Raw genomic sequence first — 25,581 nt, forward strand, 5'->3', positions numbered from 1 at the left:
CGTCCACTGATCTTGTTTTGCAGGAAACGGGTCACTAGGAGGATTGAGAGGGGTCTGAGGACCCTCTGGCACTGGAGTGCCAGTCTCAACAGTGGTATTGACACATCGCCAGACACTGGATTGGTCTCCCCTCCGACTGTGGCTTCGGAGGAGGGGTCTACATATAGTGTAGTGTTGAGCTCCCCGTCGCGGCGCCTGTCTCTTGGGCCGCTACACCCACATTCTGTGGGACGCGGTTGCGGACGTGCTGTTAAATTTTGGTTTAACAAATGCATCTTTCTCGTTTCAATTTACTTTTTTCGGTCAAAGATCTTAAATGTAGAAAAAAATATTTTAAAAAAATACTTTTGATTGTTTAGATACACACAATACAACAATCTCAAATAACAAGATTCACAAACAATTTACAAGTTCCAAGACTTATGGAAAAACCGGAGCCTCGTGTAGAAAAAAAAGTAAAATGCAATACTGTAAAATATTAATTTCATATTACATTTTTTTTACATATAAAAGTACTTAAAACGCTATTGTCTTAAAAACAAGCCATTTGCCTGACGGCAGTGGTTCTACATTAGCAGCGAATCATTAAGTATGCAAAGGTTCATTATTAAATGGCACTGTTGCATAAACTATTCATTAAGATGGAACCTATCAAATACTTTTATCCAGATAGTTAATTCAGAAGCAGCTGCTAACTGTTTTACAAATTTGGAGCAATTAAGTCTAGAAGATTCTAGGAATTTAGAACAGAACACACGATGCATGACCCAGTACCTGATCTACAGCTGGTTTAAGAGGACCTCTGACACTAACAGATAGAAGTTTCTACCATTTATCCCAGAACACTACTTTTACATTTTTTTTGCAGGAGAAGTAATACTGTGTTGCCAAAGACCAGGCCGTCCCAATGTGTATGTGGATCCTTTTACATACTTCAGTCAAGGCAATACAGCAGTGCTCCTAAGTAAACCAAGGATTTCTTTCAGCCCAGTTCTATCGTGATCTAGCTCTGGGTCGCCCATAGTCTAAGCCAATACAAGATTGGTTTCAGCCATATTTGGGTAGTAATTGGTTGACTATCCAGGTCCATTCTAAAGAAGACCAGGGGCGTACTATTAGGGAGTTTTGACATTGCCCTCAAGAACTTATTTTCAGCCACCCATAGAGCTTCTGTGTTATAACCCCAGAGCCCAGACCTGTAGGTGGCAGCAGCCACAGCTTTGGGTCTCCAAATTTCTAATAATGATGACCTTGTGTGGTACGTAGTATTTTTGGCAAGCTCATTGTGGCAGCCTGTCTGTGATACAGAAGAAGAACACTCTTAGCTGACTACTCCATGAGCTAGAACCAGATAAAGGAATACCCAGATAGTCAAGGTCTGGTACTCTTTCCAATATTCTCCCCCCCCCCCCCCCTTTCCAAACTCACCACCCCATGAAATTTTCGGTGAGGATGTATTGCCATGAATTTAGTTTTGTTGGTGTTGATGGCTAGACTATTATTAATACAGAAAATAATCTATCCAGCAGAGCGTCCAAACCCTTAAAGTTTCCAACACCAAAAGGATGTTATCCTCGCACAGTAGTGCAGGGATCTTTTTGCCACCCAAGAATCATTTTCACAGTCCACCAGGAACTCAACACAGTTGCTTATAAATCGCAGTAAAAGAGTTGGTGCTAAGACTAATCCCTATCCGACACCCTTCTTGACAGGTATGTGGTCCATTGTTTCTCTATTTGAACTCATCCTAATTTGGGCATAGTTCCTAGTGTGGAGTTGCATTATGATTTCATGTAATCTAAGAGGAAGGCCCCAATCCATCAAGACTACCCAAAGTCTATTTCTGGGAACCACATCAAATGCCGCCTTGAGGCCCCAAAAGGCTACATAAAGGCTACCTCCATTGATCTCCACAGTTTTCCATCTGAGCTTTAGGATTCAGAAAACATGGTCGACAGTGTTCATTTGTGGGCAAAAAGCAGCTTGAAATTGGGACAAAATGTTATTGTCTTATATCTAAGAATTCAGGTGGGCTAGAATCTGTTTGCTAAAATGTTTTTGGGCTATGTTGAACACGCTCTGGGCCGATAATAGGCTTGGCCAGATTTCAGGCCATTCTTGTGGATGTGAACCATTAGAATTCTTAAAAGGGTTATTCAGGAAGTTTCCTCCAATTAAACGTCCTCCACCTCCTTGGCAGCTTAACACAGTCTTGTCGCAACTCATGAAGGCACCTTTTGAAGCAATCCACAAAGCCGAGTTGCAATTCCTTTCATGGAAAGTAGCATTACTCCTGGCACTCACATCAGCCAGGAGAGTCCGCGAAATTCAAGCCTTTACAATACAAGATCTTTTCATGCAATTCAGAGCGGATAAGGTCCTGCTAAGAACTAATCCCAAATTTGTTCCTAAAATACCTTCTTTTAATCTAAATGAACCAGTGATTCTGCCTACATATTTCAAGAATCCTTCTACGGCGGCAGAAAAAGCTCTGCATACTTTGGACATTGGCAGATGTCTAAAATTCTACATTGAAAAGACAAAATCCTTTCGTAAATCAAACCAATTGTTTATTGCTTATTCAGGGCCTAGAAAAGGTTTAGCTCTTTCAAGATCCTCCATCTCTAGATTGATTGCTTCTGCAATCTTCTTCTGTTAAGAGAAAGCAGGAAGACCTCTAAACACAAAAGTCCGTGCTCACGATACACGGAAAATGGCAACGTCAACTGCATTACTACAGGCGTATCTCTTCCAGACATAGGCAGAGCAGCAACTTGATCAAATGTTCATACATTTACCAAACATTGGCTGGACACAAAATGGAAAGCAGATGCAGCAGTGGGACAAGCAGTTCTACGACATCTTTTTAAATAAGGTACATGTTTAAAAATGTACAGTTGTTTTCTGTAATGTTGTTTATGCACAAAAGTTTTAATTTAATGACAAATGGTGTTTCATGCCTTTTGATTCTTAAGGAGTCTTTAAAAAAAAAAAAAGAAAGCGTATGGCACACAGCCCTGAGAAAAAAAGGGGGTCTAGCCTGGAAACGCTCTTGCAAAAAGGACTGGTATCTATTCTGATACAAGCATGTGATCTATGAAAGATTGAATACTGGAGAAAAAACTAGTTACTTACCTGTACACTATGGTTCTCCAGTATTATCTTTCATAGATTCACATGCGCCCGGCCACCTCCCCGTTTCTGCTAGGTAGACCACCTTTTTTATCTCTGGTTTCTTACAAAGCTCTCTCTTGGGCTGTTGGAAATCTGAGGTATGGTGGCTCTGCTGGGAATGGTGTAGGCTGGTGCTGGCAGCTGATTGGCTGTAGTTTGGGCCACATAATGAGGAGAGGTTACCTATTGTTTCACTACTCTATGGTTTCCAGGCAGTTTTTTCTTCTACTGCTATGGTTATTCTTTTACTGGGAGACTCCCACCATGACGACGGGGAAGATACAAGCATGTGAATCTGTGAAAGATAATACTGGAGAACCATAGTGTACAGGTAAGTAACTAGTTTTTTTTCTTCCAAGATGAAACACTCATTTAATACATAAGACGAACAATTTATTTTATTTATAAAGTTTTATATAGCGCGAACATGACCACCGGTGGTATCTGAGCGCTTTACAATACAAGAGGCAGGAGGGTACATGTAAACAACCAAGAGTAACTACAAAGAGGAGAGCTATACATAAAATGAATTATCATAGCAGGAGAAAACAGACTAAGTAAAAAAATTACTCAATCACAGGTGTCCGAACCTCCTTCAGAACATTAAGTGTCCAACATGGTAAGCACAGCTATAATTTCACAGTCAAAAGTGATCACACATTCTCCTGAGTTATAATATGTCAGGGCCGTGATGTACAGGGTGAAAATTCACCGACATGTAAAAGGCCTAGCATTCAAATGGACCAGGCCACGGATTTACAGTTAAGCCACGGCATTAAGTGGCGAGGCCAGATTGAGGCAAGAATGTCTTCATTAGGAGCCTTTTGGCTTCTTTCTTGAAGAGGAGCGTGGAAGGATTTGTCCTGAGTTCGGGGGGGGGGGGGGGAAGGGAGTTCCAGATCCTTGGAGCCATACTCAAGAAGGCATGGTTGTAGGCCTTTTTTTTCTTGAATTTATGGTGTTTGAGTAATAGGTTGCTAGCACTTCTGGAGGCTCTTAAACCACAAAGAAGTGTGACTCAATGATTAGAGCGGCAGACCCTGATGCAGAGGTCTAGCCCGGGACCAGGGTTCAATTCCCCGCCTCTGCGGGTCTTGGGCTCAAAAATTCCACGGACCTGATCATTCTCGCCTCGGTGCCTATTCCAATCATGGAGTCCCGCTCTGCAACTCTGGGCAATAGCTTGCTTAATCTCCACAACGGCCCCCACAACGCTAGGGATGCCTGGCCTCCACCTTGGGGGTGCCCAGGACTCGACGCCTCACAGGGAAAGCCAGGATGGGTTCCACAGCGGTATTCGTACAAGCGCCTTGAGACCCTTGCGGGTGAGTAGTGCGCTATATAAGTATCGATTTACATTACATGAGGGCACCAATTCAGCGCGAGGTATTGCGGAGTCTGGTGGTGATTGGCTTTTGTGTGCCATGCATTTTTAAGTGTATCTGGGCTTCATAAGGAAGCCAATTAAGGGCTAACCAGTCCGGGGAGATGTGGTTGATTTTTTATTTATTTTTTTGTGCCAGTTATGAGCCTCTCAGCCGAATTGAGGGCAGCCCTAAGAGGAGCCATCTTCACTCTGGGCAAGCCACGCAGCGTAGCACTACCATAGTCCAGCTTTGAGATCACTAGGACTTGCACTGCAACCTTAAGGTCAGGAGCAGGAAGGTAGGGTTGTGAGTTTTCTGAGGATGCTGAGTTGGTGGTTCGCTCCTTTGGTGCGGGAACTGATGTGTTTCAGCATGTTTAGGCTTTTGTCTAAGAGGATCCCCAGAGAGGATGCAGAGCCCACTAGGTGAGGTCTACAATTCAAGGCAGTAATCTGGGACAGCCATGGTCTATGTCCAGGGATATTTTCTGGGGAGAGATTAGGAGGAACTCCGTTTTTAAAGCATTCAGCTTCAGGTGATTGTGTGTCAGCCAGCATTGTGTTCCCAGCAGGATTAGTGATTTTTTGAGGAGCAAAAAAAAAGTCTTGATCACCCATCTGTCGACAGGAAAGGCAATATATGTCTCCACAAGAGGCTATATGCCAATTAACACTACATAAAAGCATTAGTCAATTAAGTGGCCCTCTTTAAATCCCCATTTCATGTCAAGTAGACCAGAGGACGTTCCTACTTATTGATGCAATATCCCTTCCCTGTATTGTATTTGAGGGTTATGGTCCATACCACATACTACTGATTCTGAATGTTACTCACTTAGTTTTCCTCTTTGGTGTAGTAAACTTAGCTTGAGCAATGTCTGCCTGACACTTTCATTGTAGCCTTTACATAGTGCAATATACACTGACGAGTCCCGAAGTCGCTTCTATGAGGGTGAGTAAGGGAAGGGTTTATTTAGTAATCTACAAAGGAAGAGGTTTGACGTTGGCTGTGGGTTTGACAAGGTGCTCCAGATTTGTCCAAGCAAACCTATAGATGGAGGCTGCACTGTTCCTTGGGGGTAGAGGGTAGAACGTGGGTTTCTGGAGAGGAGTATATGTGGATAGTTTTGGCGTTCTAGAGGAGGTTCAGAAAAGTGCTCCAGCCATATTGTAAAGCACTTGTAACTTAGCTTAAGCATAACTTGAAGCATAGTCTCCTTATGTTCATACCAGTGTGGCCCTGTTACTGGTCTGTGGTTAGAAGAGTTTGGTATTTTAAAGTAGGCTATTTGAGAAAGGAATGCGAGTTTTGTATGGGTTTTAAAGGAGGGTCAAAGCATATAGATGCCAGTGTGTCTTATTAACATCATATTTCTAAATGCTTCAGCAGAAACCTATGTGCAGCTAAAAGACCAGCTTGAATGTTTGACAAAGTCACACATTCCTAGTCCCTTTATATGGCTTATCTTGGTGATGGCTTGTTGCCTTGAGTCACAGAAATCCTGTTTATTAACGTTGGTGATTCTATGTGGTGTACTAAAGTTTTTCGCCACGGAGATCCCTTTGAGAAATGAAGGCACCTAGGTGGTGGACTAGGATATTCTGAAACGCAGAGTTCCCTGAGCCAGATGTGATTATGGGTTTTCTGCTACCTGGCTTTCTTCCCTTCTCATATGGTGTACTATGACTTTCTTCCCAGCAAAGGTCCCTTCCGTGTATGTGATTGAATATGGCACTCTATAACTTCCTTACATTGATATGATTCAGGGTATTGCGCAGTTGCTTTATTGACTAAGAAAGTGATTTGGACAGAAGCGTTTATGCGTTAATGCTTTGTTTACCACAAAGGCCCCTTTCACATACATAACTCTAGTGAAGTGTCCCAGCAGTTTGTACTGTTAACCTGTAGGTAATGGAGAGCATGAGTTACGTCTGCCTCTTCTTCCTGGTAAATGTGTAGAACTTTCAAACGAAGGACACTATCTCTTAAGTGAATGCTTCCTACTTTCCATTTCCACCCAATAATCTTTCTAGCAGGATAGAAACATGCCACTGAAATGGATAATTGGAAGGATACCCAAATATCAGTACCATAGGATGTAGGTGAGCAGCACTTTGTAGGCCTTCAAAGACTGTTGCTGCTATCAAGCATGGACCAGAGAAAGACCTTTACCGTGGACTGCATTCATTTAGCTACCATGCTTTAAAGCTCTCACATGGTGCTAAGGTACTCACCGGGCTTCCAATCTGTAGAGCGACCACATTAGACCAGCATTCCTGCACCGCACTGGCATTTAATGCTCATTTCCCTTTCAAAGTAACTGTGCTTAGACCATTCCATCTTAAATTTAAAAACAATTACATTAAAAAAAGTATGTTGATGCCATTTCTTCTCATTAAGTGGGAAATAGAACAAATCGGAGACTGGCACACTCTTTAGCAAGTAATGAGAGGCCAGCCATGTGGCACACATTACATTGTACCTCTGAGTCAAACTAATGTTCCCACGGTTGGCAAAGCTTCAGATACAGAGTTGGTTGTCACCTGACTACTCTGAAGAAATACATAGCCTTAGGAGCTTTAGAAACACTCAACTGTTCTTATAACCTTGCATGCCATAACCATCAGTGCTTGTCTCTTTCAGGAAGCCGTCCAGGTACTGTTAAAGCACTCAGCCGACGTCAATGCCCGCGACAAGAATTGGCAGACACCCCTGCACATTGCTGCTGCCAACAAAGCTGTGAAGTGCGCAGAAGCCCTGCTACCGCTGCTAAGCAACATCAGTGTATCGGACCGGGCAGGCCGGACTGCGTTACATCACGCTGCTTTCGGTGGCCATGTGGAGGTACGGCTTTCAATCTTGCATTACTGCATTCATGGATTACCTTCTGCCCACCCTTGTGCTCCTCAACACTGTGCTTTTCCAGATGAGTAGCTAGTAGCTACATCCCAGTGCATTCAGTGGCCATGTGGAGGTACAGTTTCTACTCGTGTTACAGCTACACTCATAGATTTACATGCAACCCACCATCTTCCCCATCGAGGCTCCCCGCAACGCTTGGGATGTTTTAGTCCCACTTGTGCTTGAAAATGTGAGGGTTTCAGCCTCTGTCTGGAGTGTCCTAGAGGGTGCTGTTGCTTGATTCCCAGGTGGATATCCTGAAATGTCTTGATATAACTGTTACCAGGACAACTAGTAATTCCAATTTGCTTGGGAGATTGTGAATTCCTTTGAAGAGAATCTCTTCAGAAGTGCTGCCCCCTGGGGATTTGGTTTAATTAAAGATGTAAATAACTTTGTATTCAGCCTAACTCAAGACGCTTCTTAACGAGCTGCAGCTCATGTGAAGTGAATCATGGGCTGTGGTTTACAGGGAAAAAAAGGCAGTGAGATTTTCTTGAAATGGACACAGACAATATAGTCCCCACATACAACAGTATTATGAAATTAAAGTGGTTTCTTAAACTCCAATAGAGCACCAGTCACCAAAACACTGACCCATGTTCTTCATTTATTCCATTGGGTTTATAAAATGCAATAAAAACACGTTCCACCTGTTTCCCACAGCAACACTACTCAAAGCGCCATTAGAACCCATACTGCATCTTCGCCTCGAGAGGGGTAAAGTAATAAAAGCAAAGCCCACTGACTACCTTATGTCATGAATTGCACTCCTTTGTGGATTGGCCAGGTCCCTTTGTGTGGCTTGGACTCTAACGTGCACAACAAAATGTGTATTACTCTAAATTCAATGAAATATAACAATTTTAAACAGAGTTTTTCACTCAATATTTTTAGCATTTCAAAGAAACATTATTTCAGATTCAAACGGATACATTCAATTCGTCTTATGTGTGATTTACATTGTTACTCTAGTAATTTAACATAAGAAACAAAAAGCCCAATGCATTTCGTGATGTAACGTCCCTTCGTCAGGGGAAACTTCTAACTCCGTGGCGAACCTGAGTTACCAACACATTCAGAGCGACCTCAATAATGCTCTAGAGATTATCCATAACTCTTCACAGCGCACATTCTGTCATCACTAATGACTTGAGGCTCGTAATCGCGTGTGCGCACCACAATTTCACCACTTTGCCTCCTGTCAAACCAGGAAGGGACTCCTTACGGTGTTCAATCAACGCTCGGTGGCCCACGATAGAAGAGTATTCCCGCGTGAAACGCCACGGCGATGAATTGCACTCCGCCATGGGAAATGTTTTTATATTCATAACACCCAAAGGACTTGCCTATGTGTGGCATCTCAGTGCAGCGTACACAAATACAAGTCACATAATAAAATAGAAAAACGTAGTTCACAAGTACTTAAAACAGTTTTGCTGCCCACGCCCTTTTAATTTCTCCCGGTTAGAAAACGAATATTTAAGTCCATATTCTCGTGGTCCTCCTCCTACCTCATGGTGAGCAAAAACAGCTTTTTCCATAAACTAGTTTTGTAAACCATTTCTGTGTTCACACATTATTTTATATGTTATCCAGTATTGGGGTATCTTTCATAGTCACAACCTTGAATCATTCCCCGTCAAAGTGGGGGTCTGGTACTACAGTAAGCCGTAAGACGTGTACCTCAGGCTATAACGGCAACAGAAGTCCCCTTTGCAGCATATCTAGGTCATTTTTAAAAAAAGAACCAAACTTGACATATAGCCAATCAGGCGACAGCACCCTCTAGAACACTCCAGGCAGGAAGGGGTCAATCTTGAAAACAAAATAGGTGCTGGGTTGGATAAGTTAATGATCTACCGCACCTGGTGTAGAACTCGTGAGAGGTTGACATGTTTCGTCCCTTTATTGTCTCTGATGGTCTATGGGCCTTCTTCAGGACCAGAGAGCACCATTTTTATTAATCGCTCATACCGGGTCATGGCCAGTAGCAGTAGCAGAAATGCACTGTGAACAGCACAAAGTGAGCACTTATCCATACCTGAAGGAGCCACAACATACTCCACACAAGTTATAGGTGCAACGCATACCTTTAATCCTGGCAAGTATTGAGCCAGTTGAAGAAGATAGGTAAGTGATTCAACTTACCTGGTATGAGTGATTTAGAATATAAATCACTCTCCCCAGTCCTGAAGAAGGACATTAGACCCTAACTTCTGACTGTTTTTAAGATTGACCCCTTGCTGCATTATTAAAATACTCCTATAGCAAGGATGTATTTTTATACATCACTCTCTTTCCTATCTTTTTAAAACTGTCAAAAACCAGATGGGCTTCCTCCGGGAGGGGTATAGGAGACCGCCTGGAGAACTGGAAACTCAGGCGGTAAAGACCCAATGATGACACTATTCACCTAACCAAGAAGGAGGAGAATCAAGATATACTGCCCCTACAAATAGTGAATTATGTGTTTTTATTTTTTTGGTTTTTTTACAACGTAAAGACCCTGGTATTACCAGACACATGATCTATTCTCTTGATTGTTGGCAAGCAGTTTTACACCATTTATTCTACTGAGGTGAAACTTCGAAACTGTAAGTGATTTGGCTTGGTTTAATATGGTAATAATTTACATTGTTACCTTCATATTTCAGACTGCACAACATGTTACCTTCATATTTCAGACTGCATAACATGTTACATTGATATCCACCATCCACAAGGGTGTTTAATGATGAATATCTATACAGGTTCGAGGCATGTGGGCTGCTGAATTCATATCTGTGCATAGATCGCCGCCTAGTGTTGGGTCCGGATGATTGCACATTGTTGTCCTGGAAGAGTCTTCGAAGTATCACGAGATAGGTGGCTCCTCCGCTGGACTACAGTGCGCATGGGCATCGCCTCCATCCCCAGATGGTTTTTTTTTCCGCCATTGGGTTCGGATGCGTTTCGGTTCCCTCTGTCGGAATCGATAGTTGTTCAACTTTTCTACTCGAGACCAAAAGGTCTTTAGGCTGAGCGTCGGTATAGTCTCGTTCGGGTTTCTTGTCTGACTCTCAGCTCCGAACTCTTGCTACCCTTCCGCGTGCTCTCGGCGCGGACGGGCCTACTCTACTCTACGCTACAGCTATGGAGCGGACTCCGTTCAAGAGGTGTCCAGTGTGTAACTCCAAATATCCACACCTCGACGTGCACCCTGTGTGCAACAAATGTTTGTCACCGGACCATGACGAAGACAGCTGTATGGCGTGTTCGAAATTCCGGTGCAAGAAAACTCTCAAGATTCGGCGAGCCGCTAGACTTCAGGCCAAGTTATCGGCTACCCAGGTGCCCCCACCAGACAACATATTCGAAGAATCTGTTGGAGACGACGACGCCGTACAAGTTTCGGACTCTAGTCCCGCGTCCGAGGGGGATGCCTACGACGCGGGTGATGAGGACTTTGACGAAGCCGGCGACGAGGTAGGGGACGACGATCGGGCTATTGCCACCGTGGGGGATAGCTCGGAGGAGGAGCATCCCCAACAAGACTCAGGGGTCAATCCCCTTCATGCGGCCCAGGTCGAGGGATCGCCTTCGGGCCTTACCCAAGACCTCATTATAAGTCCGACAGCCCCGCCTCCGGGCCCGGTCGCGGACATTTCTGAGGCGCCACTCCCGTTCAAGAAAACGAAAGTGAAGCCATCGGGTCACACTCCCTCGGTCTCGAAACCGAAAGTGAAAGTTGCGCTGGTGCAGAAGGCTCTGGAGGCGTCAACTTCCAAGCAATTCAAGATGGCCGACTTGAAAAGCCACGCCAAAATGGCCGACCCGAAGCCCTCGGGGTCGACGCCGAAGGCGAAGTCGACCGACGCGGCTGCGTCGGCGCCGAAGATGGTCGGGGTCGAGGACCCGAAGACGGCTCCGAAGAAGCGTCAGGGCGACGACGCGACCCGGGCTCAGCCGGCGCCGGCCCTTAGGGACAAGGTGCGTGAGGGGTCGGCCCCGAAGAAGGTGCCTGTCATCGAACCAACTCCAGACTCGGGGAGATCGCTCGAGCCGGTCAAGCCCTCTCCAGCCTTAACGAAGAAGGTAGCGGAATCCCTGCAGCGGATACGGAAGGACGATGTGGTTCCCGATTCGGACACCGTGGCGCCTAAGCACACACCTAAGCCTGCGAAGGCGCAAACGCCTATCCGCTTTACCCTGCCGCCAAAGTCGACGCCGAAGGCTTTCGCGCCGAGACATGGCGGGCCCTCGAAGGAGGTTTTGACACCAAAAGCAGCCTTAGTGGTGTCGAAGCTTCGGCTCCAGCCACTTGCTGAAGAGGAGCGTCGAGAGGTCATCATCGACGCCAATACTGGGAAACTGTCTCTCCTCAAGAGAAAAATCACCACGGAGCCGGTGTTGGAACATTTTCGGATCCCTCTCAAGAATAAGAGGGACTCTGCGGGGACTTCGGCCCCGATAGAACCTATGTCTCCACAAGCCCTAGGACACTCGCCAGCGCGTTCCACCGCAGGCGATGCTGACGATGAGGACGTCGAGTACACCTATCCGGCGTACTCGGATCCGGAGGAGGTGCACGAACCTTGGTCGGCCGGAGGCGACCCAGAGGACCCGCAGTCGGGCCAGGACACGCAGCTTTTTGCGGCCAAGACGTCACCGACGGAGGACTCGGCGGCCTTCAACGCTCTAATTGAGAGAGCTGCGGCTAACCACGATGTCGAGCTGCACTCAGACCCTGTGGATGTAGACTTTTTATTTGACACTTTCTCAGTGGCCGAAAAGTCAGTCAAGACACTGCCAATGCTTAAGGGGGTGCTAAAACACGCAACGGAGGTCTTCAAGGAGCCCACCCGGGCGCGTGTCCTTAACCCTCGCATTGACAAGAAATATAAGGCAGCGCCCTCGGATCCAACATACATCAAGGGACACTTGCCACTGGACTCGTTGGTTGTATCCAACGCTCGGAAGAGGGCGAACTCGCAGACCACTGGTGACGCTCCTCCCCCAGACAAAGAGTCCAAAATATTTGAGGCCTCATGGAAACGGATTACTGCACAGGCAGCTAATATTTGGAGAATCTCCAACACACAGGCCCTACTTGCACGCTACGATAGGGCTCATTATGACACCTTAGAATCACTACTGCAACACTTGCCTGACCAGTACAAGGAGGCAGGAGAAATGTTAATTCAGGAAGGAAAGCTCATCACGAACGCATCCATAAAATGTGCGCTGGACGTGGCTGATACAGCCTCCAGGGCAATCAACACTAGTGTGTTGCTTAGACGGCATGCTTGGCTTCGAATATCAGGGTTCAAGCCCGATATTCAAACAACAATACTGAACCAAACAGTTAATCCTGACCACCTGTTCGGCCCAGAGGTGGATGCGACGCTGGAAAAAATGAAAAAAGATACGGACACTGCCAAGTCTATGGGGGCCCTCCAGTCTCAGCAGTTTCGGAGTGGTTCCTTTCGCCGCTCCAATTCCAGAGGCACCTCAAGGGGTCAGGGATCGCAGTCCACACAGTATTACAAAAGTAACACCCAACCCTCATACACCAACAAGGGTAGAGGTGGCTACAGAGGCAATAACGTCAAGGGCAGGGGACGTGGAAACAACAGCTCCAGGTCCACCACCGCCAACAAGCAGTGACGTCTTGTCACTGCCCCCCGACCATACAACACCGGTCGGGGGGGAGACTCCAGCAGTTCCTGCCCGCGTGGAAATCCATCACCACGGACAGGTGGGTCAAGTCTCTTATCCAGTACGGTTACTGTCTGGAACTTACCTCCATTCCACCAAACATACCCCCAAGGAGCCGTCCTATGTCCGGCGAGCACTTGCACTTGTTGCAGCAGGAAGTTCTAGTCATGCTGCAAAAAGGGCAATAGAGCTCGTTCCATTGCAAGAAAGGGGAACAGGGGTTTACTCCCTGTATTTTCTGATCCCCAAAAAGGACGGATCCCTCAGGCCCATCCTGGACCTCAGGCCCCTCAACTGGTACATTCTCTCGGAGCACTTCCATATGCTCACGTTACAGCAAGTACTCCCTCTGCTTCAGCAGGGGGACTTCCTGGCTACACTGGATCTGAAAGATGCATATTTTCATATCCCCCTGCATCCTTCCCACAGGAAGTATCTCAGGTTCACGATTCAAGACCAGCATTACCAGTTCAGGGTTCTGCCGTTCGGGGTCACCACGGCGCCAAGGGTATTTACAAAATGCCTAGCGACTGTGGCGGCGCATCTCCGTCGCCAGAACGTCCACGTCTACCCTTACCTGGACGACTGGCTCATTCAGGCAAGAACAGAACAGTGCGTCGACCACGTGTCCCGCACCATTCATCTCCTGCACGATCTGGGATTCTCTCTGAACTACCCAAAGTCCCATCTCCAGCCCGCCCACGTGCGATAGTATCTGGGCGCGACAATCAACACTCTGGCAGCCACTGCGCAGCCAAATTCAGTGAGACTCGCCAGTATCCAGACGCTGATCCAACGATTCAGACCTCAGCACTCGCTTCCAGCGAAGGTGTTCATGCAGTTGATAGGCATGATGGCCTCCTGCATCTCCATTGTCCCGCACGCGAGACTACATATGCGTCCGCTTCAGGAGTGCCTAGCACGTCAGTGGACTCAGGCTCATGGGCAACTGGCAGACCTAGTGTTGGTGAGCGGTCGGGCATACAACTCTCTGCATTGGTGGAATCCACAAAACCTTTGCAAGGGCCGACCATTCCAAGAGCCTGTGCCACAGATTATCCTGACAACGGACGCCTCTCTCCAAGGCTGGGGAGCACATGTACTCCATTACACAGTGCAGGGACTATGGACACTACAGCAAAGGAAGATGCACATCAATGTGTTGGAACTGATGGCAATCTTCATGGCCTTAAAGGCGTTCAAAGTACATCTGGGCAACAAAGTCGTGTTGATTCGGACGGACAACATGACGGCCATGTACTACATTCAAAAGCAGGGAGGCACACACTCTCCACAGCTGTCTCATCTGGCTCAGAGCATGTGGAAGTGGGCCATTCAGAGGAACACCTTCCTCATGACAGAGCATCTCCCGGGCAAAGACAATCAGATGGCGGATCTGCTCAGCAGGCACAGCCATCAAATGCACGAGTGGGAGATACATCCATCAGTACTCCAACCGTACTTCCAAAAGTGGGGTCATCCAGAGATAGACCTGTTCGCCACAAAGGAGAACGCAAAATGCCAAAGCTTCGCCGCCAGATTCCCACACCCGCAATCACAGGGCAATGCGATGTGGATGAACTGGTCAGGCAGATTTGCGTACGCTTTTCCCCCAGCACCTCTGATACCGCTGGTGGCACGCAAGCTCAGGCAGCACTCGATGACTCTCATCCTGGTTGCTCCAACGTGGGCTCGCCAACCATGGTACACCACGTTTCTGGAACTCTCCGTGGTACCGCATCAAAGGCTTCACCTCACTCCCAGCCTTCTGACGCAAAGCCATGGCGACATTCAGCACCCAGACCCGCAACAGCTCAACCTGGCGATCTGGCTCCTGAAGTCCTAGAGTTTGGCTACCTCAATCTTCCTCCCGATTGCATGAACATCATTCGGGAGGCAAGGAAGCCCACTACTAGAGCTTGTTATGCGGCTAAATGGAAGAGGTTTGTCATCTACTGTGTTAACCACAATATTGACCCGCTAGATGCTTCCATTCAAAACATCATTTGTTACCTCTTCCACCTGTATCAATGCAATTTGGCGTACTCTTCCATCCGCATTCACCTGTCTGCTATGGCAGCATACCTCCAGAATAGGCAACACCTGTCACTCTTTAAGGTCCCTGCTATCAAGGCTTTTTTGGAAGGACTCAAGAGAGTCATCCCACCAAGGACACCACCAGCTCCAGAATGGAACCTCAATGTGGTTCTTACAAGACTGATGGGTCCTCCCTTCGAGCCACTGCACTCTTGTGAGCTTCAGTTTCTAACTTGGAAGGTTGCGTTCTTAGTAGCAATTACATCGCTACGGAGGGTTAGCGAGCTGCAGGCGCTCACCATCCAAGAACCTTTCTTCCAGGTGCATGCTAACAGGGTTGTGCTCCGCACTAACCCTAAATTCTTACCCAAGGTTGTATCTCAATTCCATATAAACCAAATAATTGAGTTGCCGGTGTTTTTCCAAAACCCAGAAACGCTGGCGGAGCGGATGCTTCATACCCTTGACGTTAAGAGGGCCTTGATGTACTATGTAGACAGTACAAAAGATTTTCGCAAAACTAAGCAGCTTTTCGTTGCTTTTGCCACACACCACAAGGGAAACGCTATCTCCAAAGCTGGGATTGCTAGGTGGATCGTGAAATGCATTCAAATCTGTTAAGCTAAAGCTAAGCGCACTCTCACTATCCCACCGAGGGCCCACTCCACCAGGAAGTTGGGGGCCTCTATGGCTTTCCTAGGTAACATTCCCTTAGAAGATATCTGTAGAGCAGCCACATGGTCTACCACACATACTTTCACTAAACACTACTGTGTAGACGTGCACTCTAAACAGCAGGCAGCTGTTGGTCAGGCTGTTCTCAAGACACTTTTTCAGACTGCTGCAGCTGGCACGGGCAGCCGCCGCTAATGGAGGGACTGCTATGTATTCTATGCACAGATATGAATTCAGCAGCCCACATGCCTCGAACTGCAAATGCTACTTACCAGTATGCATCTGTTCTTGGCATGTAGGGCTGCTGACATTCATATCGCCCACCCTCCTCCCCGGCGCCTGTAGCAGCTGCAGTATTCATTCATATATACATATATGCTCATAGCATGGTCATCACTCACATACTTCACTCCATCTCAGCCAATGGCTAAAAACAATCTGGGGATGAAGGCGATGCCCATGCGCACTGTAGTCCAGGGGAGGAGCCACCTATCTCGTGATACCTCGAAGACTCTTCCAGGACAACAATGTGCAATCATCCGGACCCAACACTAGGCGGCGATCTATGCACAGATATGAATGTCAGCAGCCCTACATGCCAAGAACAGATGCATACTGGTAAGTAGCATTTGCATTACGAACTGCTTGCTATTCTTATTCAAGCATGTGAATCTATGAAAGCGACCCCAATACTGGATAAATTAAGTTACTTACCTGTAGCTACAGTTTTCCAGTATTGGTATCTTTCATAGATTCATATGCAACTCAACCTCCTCGCCACACAGGCTCTCATCATAGCTTGGGATATTTTCGTCCCACTTGTACACCTGTTGCCATTGTAGCCTATGATACAAGTCTTACAGCTTACTATAGTACCATGGGACTTTGACGACTGGGAATGGTGCAAGCATGTTAATCTATGAAAGATACCATTACAGGATAACTGTAGTTACAGGTAAGTAACGTAACTTCTTCTTTTGTGTGTCAATAGCTTTGAAACATGTAGTACCTGAAATGCATAGCGTGTGTTGGCCGTAGATACATATGTTTAGCATTATCCTGCCATCTAGTGGTGGGCTCAGACAATTACAAATTGTTTTTCTTTAAAGAAGTCTTCGAGTCCCGAGGTGTAATGACCCCTTCTCCGGTGTGTATTGATCATGTTCCTCGAGTCCTTTGCAAGATTGTTTTTCCCCCCCATCAGGCCAGGACGATGACGTTGCGGTTCCTGACCGAAGCTTCAGTCTACCCCGAGGCGTTTTTAGGCTTTTGGTATTCTCTCCAAGCCGAACAATCGTAGATCCGGAAGACACAACTATATTCCTTGTGCCCACCTCGACTCGGCCCGCCGTTACTCAACTGACTCCATGCTTCGAGAATGTCTACGAAGGATGAAACATATGCCCTTCCGTTTCTGCTCCAGCTGCCACGCTACATATTCCTGACAGGACTTACATAAAGTATGTAATCTAGGTTTATTTCCGAACCCCGAAGAAAACCTCCTGTGAGGCGTGCTTAGAGTTCGTATAGAGAGACACTTCGGCAAGAAAGAGAGCGTCGCTGGGCCACAAAACCAGCAACTCGCAGAAGGGGCTCCGGCTATCTTCGGGGTTCGGTTGCCAGAGCCCAGTTAAGGACAGGAAGAATAGGAGGCACAGACAGATGTTCAGATACTGCTGGCTGTCAGTGGAGGCCAAGCCGGACTCCATTCAAGGGCACATGAGTACCCAGACGAAAGTCACCCCAAACCATAACAAACCACCCACACGTGTTTTGAAGCCCTGCTGCCTTTGGCCCATGGGGGTCTCCATAAACAGGCACACAAACACACCTCCATTATGCCTGCAAAGCATTTGACAATCGTCAAAATTGTCTCGGCTCCTACTTCGAAACAAGCTTCAAAACCCAAGTCACATAAGGACTCTGAGACAAAGAAGCATCACTCGGATCCGAAAAATCTTGGAGCTGAAAAACACACACATCGGAACCAAAAAACAATCTGAGCCGAGACAGAAGTTTAGCCGCAAAAGTTTGTGTCTAAAACTACACACAAGCAGTCGGCACCACAAACTAAGACGCAGAAAACTGCAAATGAGGAGGGCTCTTCAAAGCCCTCATCTTTTGCGTCATGATCAGCGAAAGATACTACATGGCCACACAAAAAACAAATAGAGCCCTTTTGAACACTTGCAGGACAGGCTAGATAAGACAAAAACCTTTATTAGAAAACCTCATACTGGGACGGGGGACATGAAATCATTACAACCTGCTTCTCTAACGCTGCGTTAGAGGAAACGATCTTTTGAGGGGGACATTGCTGGACCTGTACAAGTCCATCAACAAAAGAAAAAGAAACAGGACAGAGGCACGAGTACTATTTCTTTTCCTCCTTTACCTCCGTGTCTTCCTATACGTCCCCTCCTTCTCTTCTCATACCTTCAACAACAGAACAAGGGCTCTCTCCAGGACATTTTGTCAGAACAGCTAATGCCTTCACCAGATCACTCACCATATCAGTCTCCTCCTAGTGAGCATCAAAAGCAGGAGGATAATAGGTCTTACTTTATGGATCCACCGGGTAATCCTAATAAATCCCTTGATCCGTGGGATATTTATGATGTCGATACATTAAGTGGTACAGATCCAAGTATTTATCCATACCAGCCCCCCCTCCCCCTACCTGATGATGCATTAAGTTATTATATTATCATTACTAGGGCAGCTACATATCATAAAGTCAATTTACACACTGTTACATAAAGATTTCCTGGTGGAAATACCTGACCGAGCAAACACAGTAATGCAAACATTACCTATGCCAAAAGGTATATTAGCAGCTACACAGTAGGCATTTAGGGGGAAACATGTTAAATTTAGGGGAGAAAAAAATATAAAGAAAGTCAGCTGGACCCTCCAGTATATTAAAGAACAGGGTACACCAGATTCACTGGTGGTCTACACGGCCAGGAAAGAGCGAATTCTCGAGGCACAGGAGACGCACCTCTTACAGATGGAGTAGAAAATATGGTGCTATAGGTAACGGGGTAGCAGGACAAGCTGCCAACTAAATGTGCATTGCTAATTCTGGGGGACTTCTTTCCCGATATAATCGGGCTATATGGGATGAAATGCAGGAATTATTGCAATATCTCCCTAGCCAATAGCAACAGCGTGCAGCACAGTTGGTGGAAGAAGGCAAATCAATATTTGATGCCACTATACAATGTGCATTAGATCTGCAGATACCAGTGCAAGAGAAATGAATACTAGCATATTCATTAGAAGACCTCCATACCTCACAGTATCTGGATTTAACAAAGTACAGCAAAATATGCTAAATTCACCATGCGGTAGCCAAAACAGATGAAATATTAGAAAAGCTTAAAGACTCAAACATCAGTACGGGGGGGGGGCTTCCTTTCCTAGGGGTCAATACAGAGGACATTTCTCCTCTAACTCAAGTAATGCCAACAAACAGCAGGGTTCCTATCAAAATCAATTAAAAAAGGCCAACTTTCTACAAAACAAATTACAGAAACGGAAGTAAAGTCCTTGCAAAACAGTAATAACCTACACCTCCCACCTACACATTTCACACCTGTTGGGGAAGGTTACAAATGTATTTTTTTCATCACTGGCAAGAAATCACCACAGACCAATGGGTGATCTCATTAACAGAACACAAGTATTGTTTAGAACCCCCCCCCCCCCCCCCCCCCCCCCCCCGCCCACACAATTTCACCCAAACTACAAAAGATGCCAAAAGAACATCTTAGACTATAGCAGGAAGAGGTTCTTTCTCTCCTTCAAAAAGGATCAATAGAAATATTACTATTACAACACAGAAAATGCGCCCTTTATTTTTGATCTAGGTACGCTCAAGTGGTACATTTCCTCAGAACACTTCCACATGGTTACACTACAGTAAGTAACAACATTGTTGCAGCAAGGAGATTTCATGATGGCTCTAGACATCAAGTATGCATAGTTTCATATCCCTGTTTACCCTGCACACAGACATTACCTACACTTTCAGCTAAACGGACATTATCATCAATTCAAAGTGCTACCATTCGGGGTCACAACAGCTCCAAGAGTTTTCACAAAATGTCGTGCAGTAGTGACAGCTCATCCCTGGAGAGAAGGAATACATGTTTACTCATATCTAGACTATTGGCTTATCAACATACTCAACAGGTAACAAAGCTTCTACACAAACTGGGGTTTACACTAAACATACAAAAGTCCCATTTGCAACCCAAAAAATTCAGGCTTTTCTAGGTGCAACTCTCAACTCCATCACAGCCAAGGCTTAGTGCAGTGTCAAAAGAGTAACAAAGTTCTTTCAAACATTATCTCCATTTCAGTCACAAGTTTACATCACACTAAAAAATGTGATTGGACTATTGGGGATGCTGGTCTCCTGCATAGCCATAGTACAACACGCTCGTATACATCAGAGTCCCCTTCAATGTACTCTTCAATCTCAATGGTCTCAAACAAATGGGGCCAGCAACTCATCGCTCTGCAGTGGAGGAACAGCAACAACTTGTTGAAAGGCCGGCCGTTCCGGCCTAACTTCCGTAAATCACCATTGCTACAGATGCATCCCTTAAGGGATGGGGTACATATGAAAGATCTCAGATTGTTGCCTATTGACAGTAGCTCAAATTAATCTGCATATCAAACTGGAGTTGCTAGTAATTCAGCCAGCCCTCAAAGCTTTTCAAGTTCAATTGTTCAACAAAATAGCGCTCATACGAGCAGAGCATATGACTGAAGTGCATTATATTAAAAATTGGGGGGGCTGGGGGGGTATACATTCCTCACAGCTATCTCCTCTCAGAGAATCTGGTTATGAGAAAATTTACCTAAACATCCACCTCCTAGCAGAATACCTACCTGGGGTCGACAACGACTTCACAGATCTGCTCAGCGGAACACATCAAGTGTACGAGTGGGAAATCGATCAGACACTACTTCACTCATACTTCAAAAAGGTGGGGAGCACTGTAAATAATCCTGTTTGCCATTTGGTACCTGAGGGTACCTCGATGTTTGCATCCAGGTACCCTCACCCGCTATCCAACAGCATTGCCCTATGGATGAATTGGTCAGGAGTATCTACATATGCTTTGCCTCCTCTCCCACTCATTCCATATGTAGTTCAGAAGTTAGCGCAAACCTCTCTGACACCAATTGTAGTAGCCCCAACATGGGCACGGTAGCCGTGGTTCACAACCCTACTGCAACTATCTCTAGTGCCATCCAATAAACTACCTTTTTGGCCACTCCTTTTAACTGAAGATCAAGGGAAAATCATGCACCCCACATCCCAAACAGCTCAATCTAGCGATTTGGCTCCTGAAGTCTTAGAATTTGGATATTTAAAACTACCACACGAATATATGGACATACTTTAAACAAGCTTGTAAACCTGCAACTAGAGCGTGTTATGAAGCTAAATGTAAAAATGTTGAGATTTTGTGTAATAAAAATAAAGAGATACAGCCTTTTTCACCTATTATAGTCTTTTTTTATTTGTAGCAAACACCTCTTGCATACACATCTTTAGGCTACACTTACCAGCACTAACAGCCAATGTGCAAAATAGACAACATATGTCTTTATTTAAAATACCAGTCATTGAAGCATTCATGGAAGGGTAAAAAGAGTTATACCACCTTCCATTCCACCGTCCTCAACCTGGAACCTGAATATTGTACTTACCAGGCTTAAGGCACCGCCAGTTGAACCACTTCATTCATGTGCACTACAGTTTTTAACTTGGGAGGTGGGTTGTCTAGTAGCAATCCCATCTCTTAGAAGAATAAGTGATTTGCAAGCACTCACTTTGCAAGCACCGTTCTTTAAGGTTTCTGCAAATAAAGTAGTTTACGAACCAACCCTAAATGTTTGCCCAAAGTGATGTCCGCTTTTCATACAAGCCAACATATAAAGTTCTCAATGTTTTTTCCAAACCCAGATACAGTAGCAGGAAGGGTTCCTCATACATTGGACGTTAGAAGGGCTATTGTATTCTATATTGATAGAACAAAATCGTTCAGAAAAACGCGGCAAATGATTCTTGCCTCTTGTAAACCGCTTCAAGGGGCACCAATATCCACAGCAGGGATTGCTGCAGGGATAGTCAGATGTATTCAAACTTGCTATCAAAATGCCAAAAGGGTGCTTACAGGACCGCCACGGGCTCATTCTTCAAGAAAACAGAGCCACTGCGGCTGCTTTTTAGGAAATATTCCTATAGAATATATTTGTAAAGCAGCTGTATGGAATAACCCACACTACTTCACTAAGCACGATCAAGCAAGCAAGAGTGGGTCAAGCAGTATCAATATGTGTTTTAAACAAGTGATTCAAGCAGTCTCGAGCCACAGCAAGGGGAGAACTGCTTTACAGTCAGTGCTAAGCATGTGTATCTTCTCCCAACACATGCTATGAGTGGAATGGTACCTGCCCAGTAAGCATCTATTGTAGCGTGTAGTGCCGAACATAAGCATGCACCCACCTACCCAGAAGGTTTTTGTTGAATTACTTCTAAGTATTTACCACTTTTATCTTTATATGCCTGTTCTTTATATTCTGTCAATTTATTTCTCTTATATTTTTCACACTCACCCGTTGAGCCAAAAACAACTTAAGAAAGAAGCCAGGGTACAGGCGCAACACACACTGGAGAGGGTCATGATACCTCGTGGCTCAAAGACTTCTTCGAAGAAAACAACTTGTAATTGTCAAAGCCCAACACTAGATGGCAGGATTGCGAAGCATATGAATCTATGGCACTATACGCCACTAATAGATGCTTACTGGGCAAGTAACATATTTCTTTTTCTCCATTTTCCCCTTTATTTGTTAATTGGTGAAATAAAAACCTGCTTGTGATGCGCAGGGGGCAGAGTGAGAATTGGTAAACTAAGGTGGAGTATTGTCCCTGTATGTTGTGGTCTTCAGCGTGCTGTGGCCAGAACTCATTCTTTCCATGCTTGAAGCAGGAATAAGACTTGCAATGTTCGACACTCCATTAAAAGACGGGCCTCTGCATAGTATGTTTTTTTTAAAGCATACTGCTTTAATAGTCTTACAGGTAAGTGGTTGTGTCGGGCTCCTTGTCACTGCTACCTCTGCATAGCTGTGCTCTTGCTTCGTTAGAGGGGGTGAACCAGCTCTTCTATAAAGTGTTTGAGGTTGTGAATGAAAGGGCACAAAAAGTGGCTTACTTGTGACATCAATAAACTATTTGAAGGAAGTATCTTTATTAAACTCATGAGCTTCCCCAAAGCTTCCGTGTCAGAACACTTGCCGTCCAATCACTTTCAGGACACTGCTAAAATGTAGTGTCAGACCAGCAGTACCTAAGTTTCATTCTCTTACTGTGGAACTGCCGGCTCTCTTAAAATTACAATCTTTTTTTCTTTTGTAGGTTGTATGTTTGAGAACGGTTTAATATTTTTTTCTTCAAGGAAATGGCAAGCATTGGCAAAGCCAGTTGGTCTTGCTTTGCCACTGCTTGTTCGCACGTGAAATTGGTTTTGCCATTGCTTGTATTTTTGCGTGTCCATCATTGGCAAACTCATTAGAGGCTGCTTGGAGTGTTTTTTTTTTTTTTACTTACAAGATGGCTGTCCCTTTTGCATCTAGAATAGTGTTTGGTGGCTGTAGACACAATTACTTACCATAAGTCCGCCATCTAGTGTTGGGCTCGGACATGTGAAATTTGTTTTTCTCAGAAGAAGTCTTTGGAGTCACAAGTTAAAGTGACTCCTCCTCTTGCTTGCAGTGCGCATGGTCATGGACTCCATGGTTTGTTTTTTTCCTTCAACTCTTTGTCGTGTGCTTCCCTGCTCCTGTCGAAACAGTCATTAGGATCCTTTTCTAATACAGTCTATATTGTTTTTGATCGAGATTCAATCCATATTTAGATTAACTTAGCGCAGAAAATTTGGAAGTTTGCTGTACAACACAACATTCAGTTATGTGCACAATACATTCCAGGAGTAAACAACACATTGGTGGATCTCCTCAGCAGGACATGCCAACAAGTCCAAGAATGGGAACTCAATACACAAGTCCTACACCCATACTTCCAACAGTGGGGACAACCAGCCATAGACCTATTTGCAACACCAGAGGACGCAAAATGACAAAACTTGGCCTCCAGATTCCAACATCCACAGTCCAATGGCAATGCCATATGGATCAACTGGTCAGGGATATTTGCTTACGCTTTTCCACCTCTCCCCCTGCTTCCATTTGTAATTCACGAATTAAGGCAGACATCACTAATGCTCATCTTAGTTGCTCCACATGGGCCAGGCAACCAGAGTACAAGACTTTACTGGTGTTCGCAGTAGTCCCACATTAACTACCACCCAACAGACAAGAGCTACTCACTCAGAACCATGGAGCAGTAAGACACCCAAATCCAAGATCACTCAATCTTACAAACTGCAGCGTTGTAATTGGCTAAGGGGAGCCTGGGTGCTTCCTGTTCGTCCCGGACGCGGAGGATGGATGACGTGGGAGAGATGTGGCAATAGGCTAAGTTGTGCTTTTTTTTCCCCTTTCTTACACCCCCCCCCCCCCCCCCCCCCCCCCCCCTTTACTCCTACCCCCGATCTGTCCTGGCTGCCACTGAAATGCAGTCCGCTGTAAGCTTAGTTTGCGGTCCTGACAGTGATTCCTGTATAAAATCCAGTATGCATGTTTGCAAAATGTAGCAAATTGAGTCGAGTTAAAATGCTTCCGGAATGCTCCCTGTTTGTATGCAAACTCCTATATAAGCCTGAAAGCAAAATTGGAGATTGTGCTTTCAAAATGTACATAAAACGTCTACGACTGGGGAGGGGGGGGAGGGGGTGGGTGTGCCAAAGTACTACTGGGCAGCTCTAACCCCTTGGATGCTCATGATGAGCTCAGCTCGTCATGAGCTACAGTGCTCCGGTGCTCATGACGAGCTGAGCTCGTCATGGCCATTAGAACGCTCGGACGCTAGGATAATTCCCCTGCTGTGCTGAACGTTCTATTGAAACGGGTGTGGCCGTGACGAGCTCAGCTCGTCATGAGCACAGGAGCGCTGTAGCTCATGACGAGCTGAGCTCATCATGAGCACCGGGGCACTGTGCACGCCCCCCCCCCAGCACAGCAGGAAAATTACCCCAGCAGCCAAGGTGTTAAATGAAATTTGAATCATCATTTTGTAAAAACTGTTTTATGCATGCCAACGTAAGAAAAAGATGAATAATGGAGAATCGGTGTAAAACCGTGTTAGGCAACAGGAAAATACATTTTCTGATTCTTAACCACTTGGCAGCGATTTCGTGGCAGTGCGGCACTTCTGCAAAATGGTTGGGGCCGCGTCAGCCGTTAGCAGACAGCAGCACTAGCGAGGTAGTGCTCCCGTCGGCTGACAGCAGCACGCAAGGGGTTAACAAAATAAGTCACAGAAGTGCACCTGCACGAACATGTCCTTGCTTTGGGGCAGATTTGACTTTTGGATATCCACAAGGGTTTACAGAAGCCAGCCTGGAAACCGTACTCCTGAGAAACAATTGTAAAATTCATTTCTGAATCCATGCAAAAATCTGAGCGATTTGCAAATCCACTTTCTCTACACCGCTCCTTTTTCCTCTCCTTGAAGAGGTTTACTCTTTTTTTTGTCAGGAGTACAATTCTAACCTTTTCCAGTGTAGGTTGAAAAGGAGTT

At 45.6% G+C, this 25,581-nt stretch overlaps 1 protein-coding gene across 4 annotated transcripts in view; it reads left to right on the plus strand.

Annotated features, from left to right (window-relative positions):
• Window positions 1-25,581, plus strand: part of ANKRD28 (ankyrin repeat domain 28) — a 730,284-nt gene that overhangs the window by 374,840 nt on the left and 329,863 nt on the right. For all 4 annotated transcript variants that reach the window (XM_086942193.1, XM_086942192.1, XM_086942190.1 and 1 more), the window contains exon 5: window positions 7,185-7,385. In XM_086942193.1, coding sequence (XP_086798319.1) covers window positions 7,185-7,385 — 201 coding nt within the window. The remainder of the gene's footprint in view (window positions 1-7,184; window positions 7,386-25,581) is intronic.

Source organism: Lissotriton vulgaris, chromosome 10 (assembly GCF_964263255.1).
Source record: "Lissotriton vulgaris chromosome 10, aLisVul1.2, whole genome shotgun sequence".
Lineage (NCBI taxonomy): Eukaryota > Metazoa > Chordata > Amphibia > Caudata > Salamandridae > Lissotriton > Lissotriton vulgaris.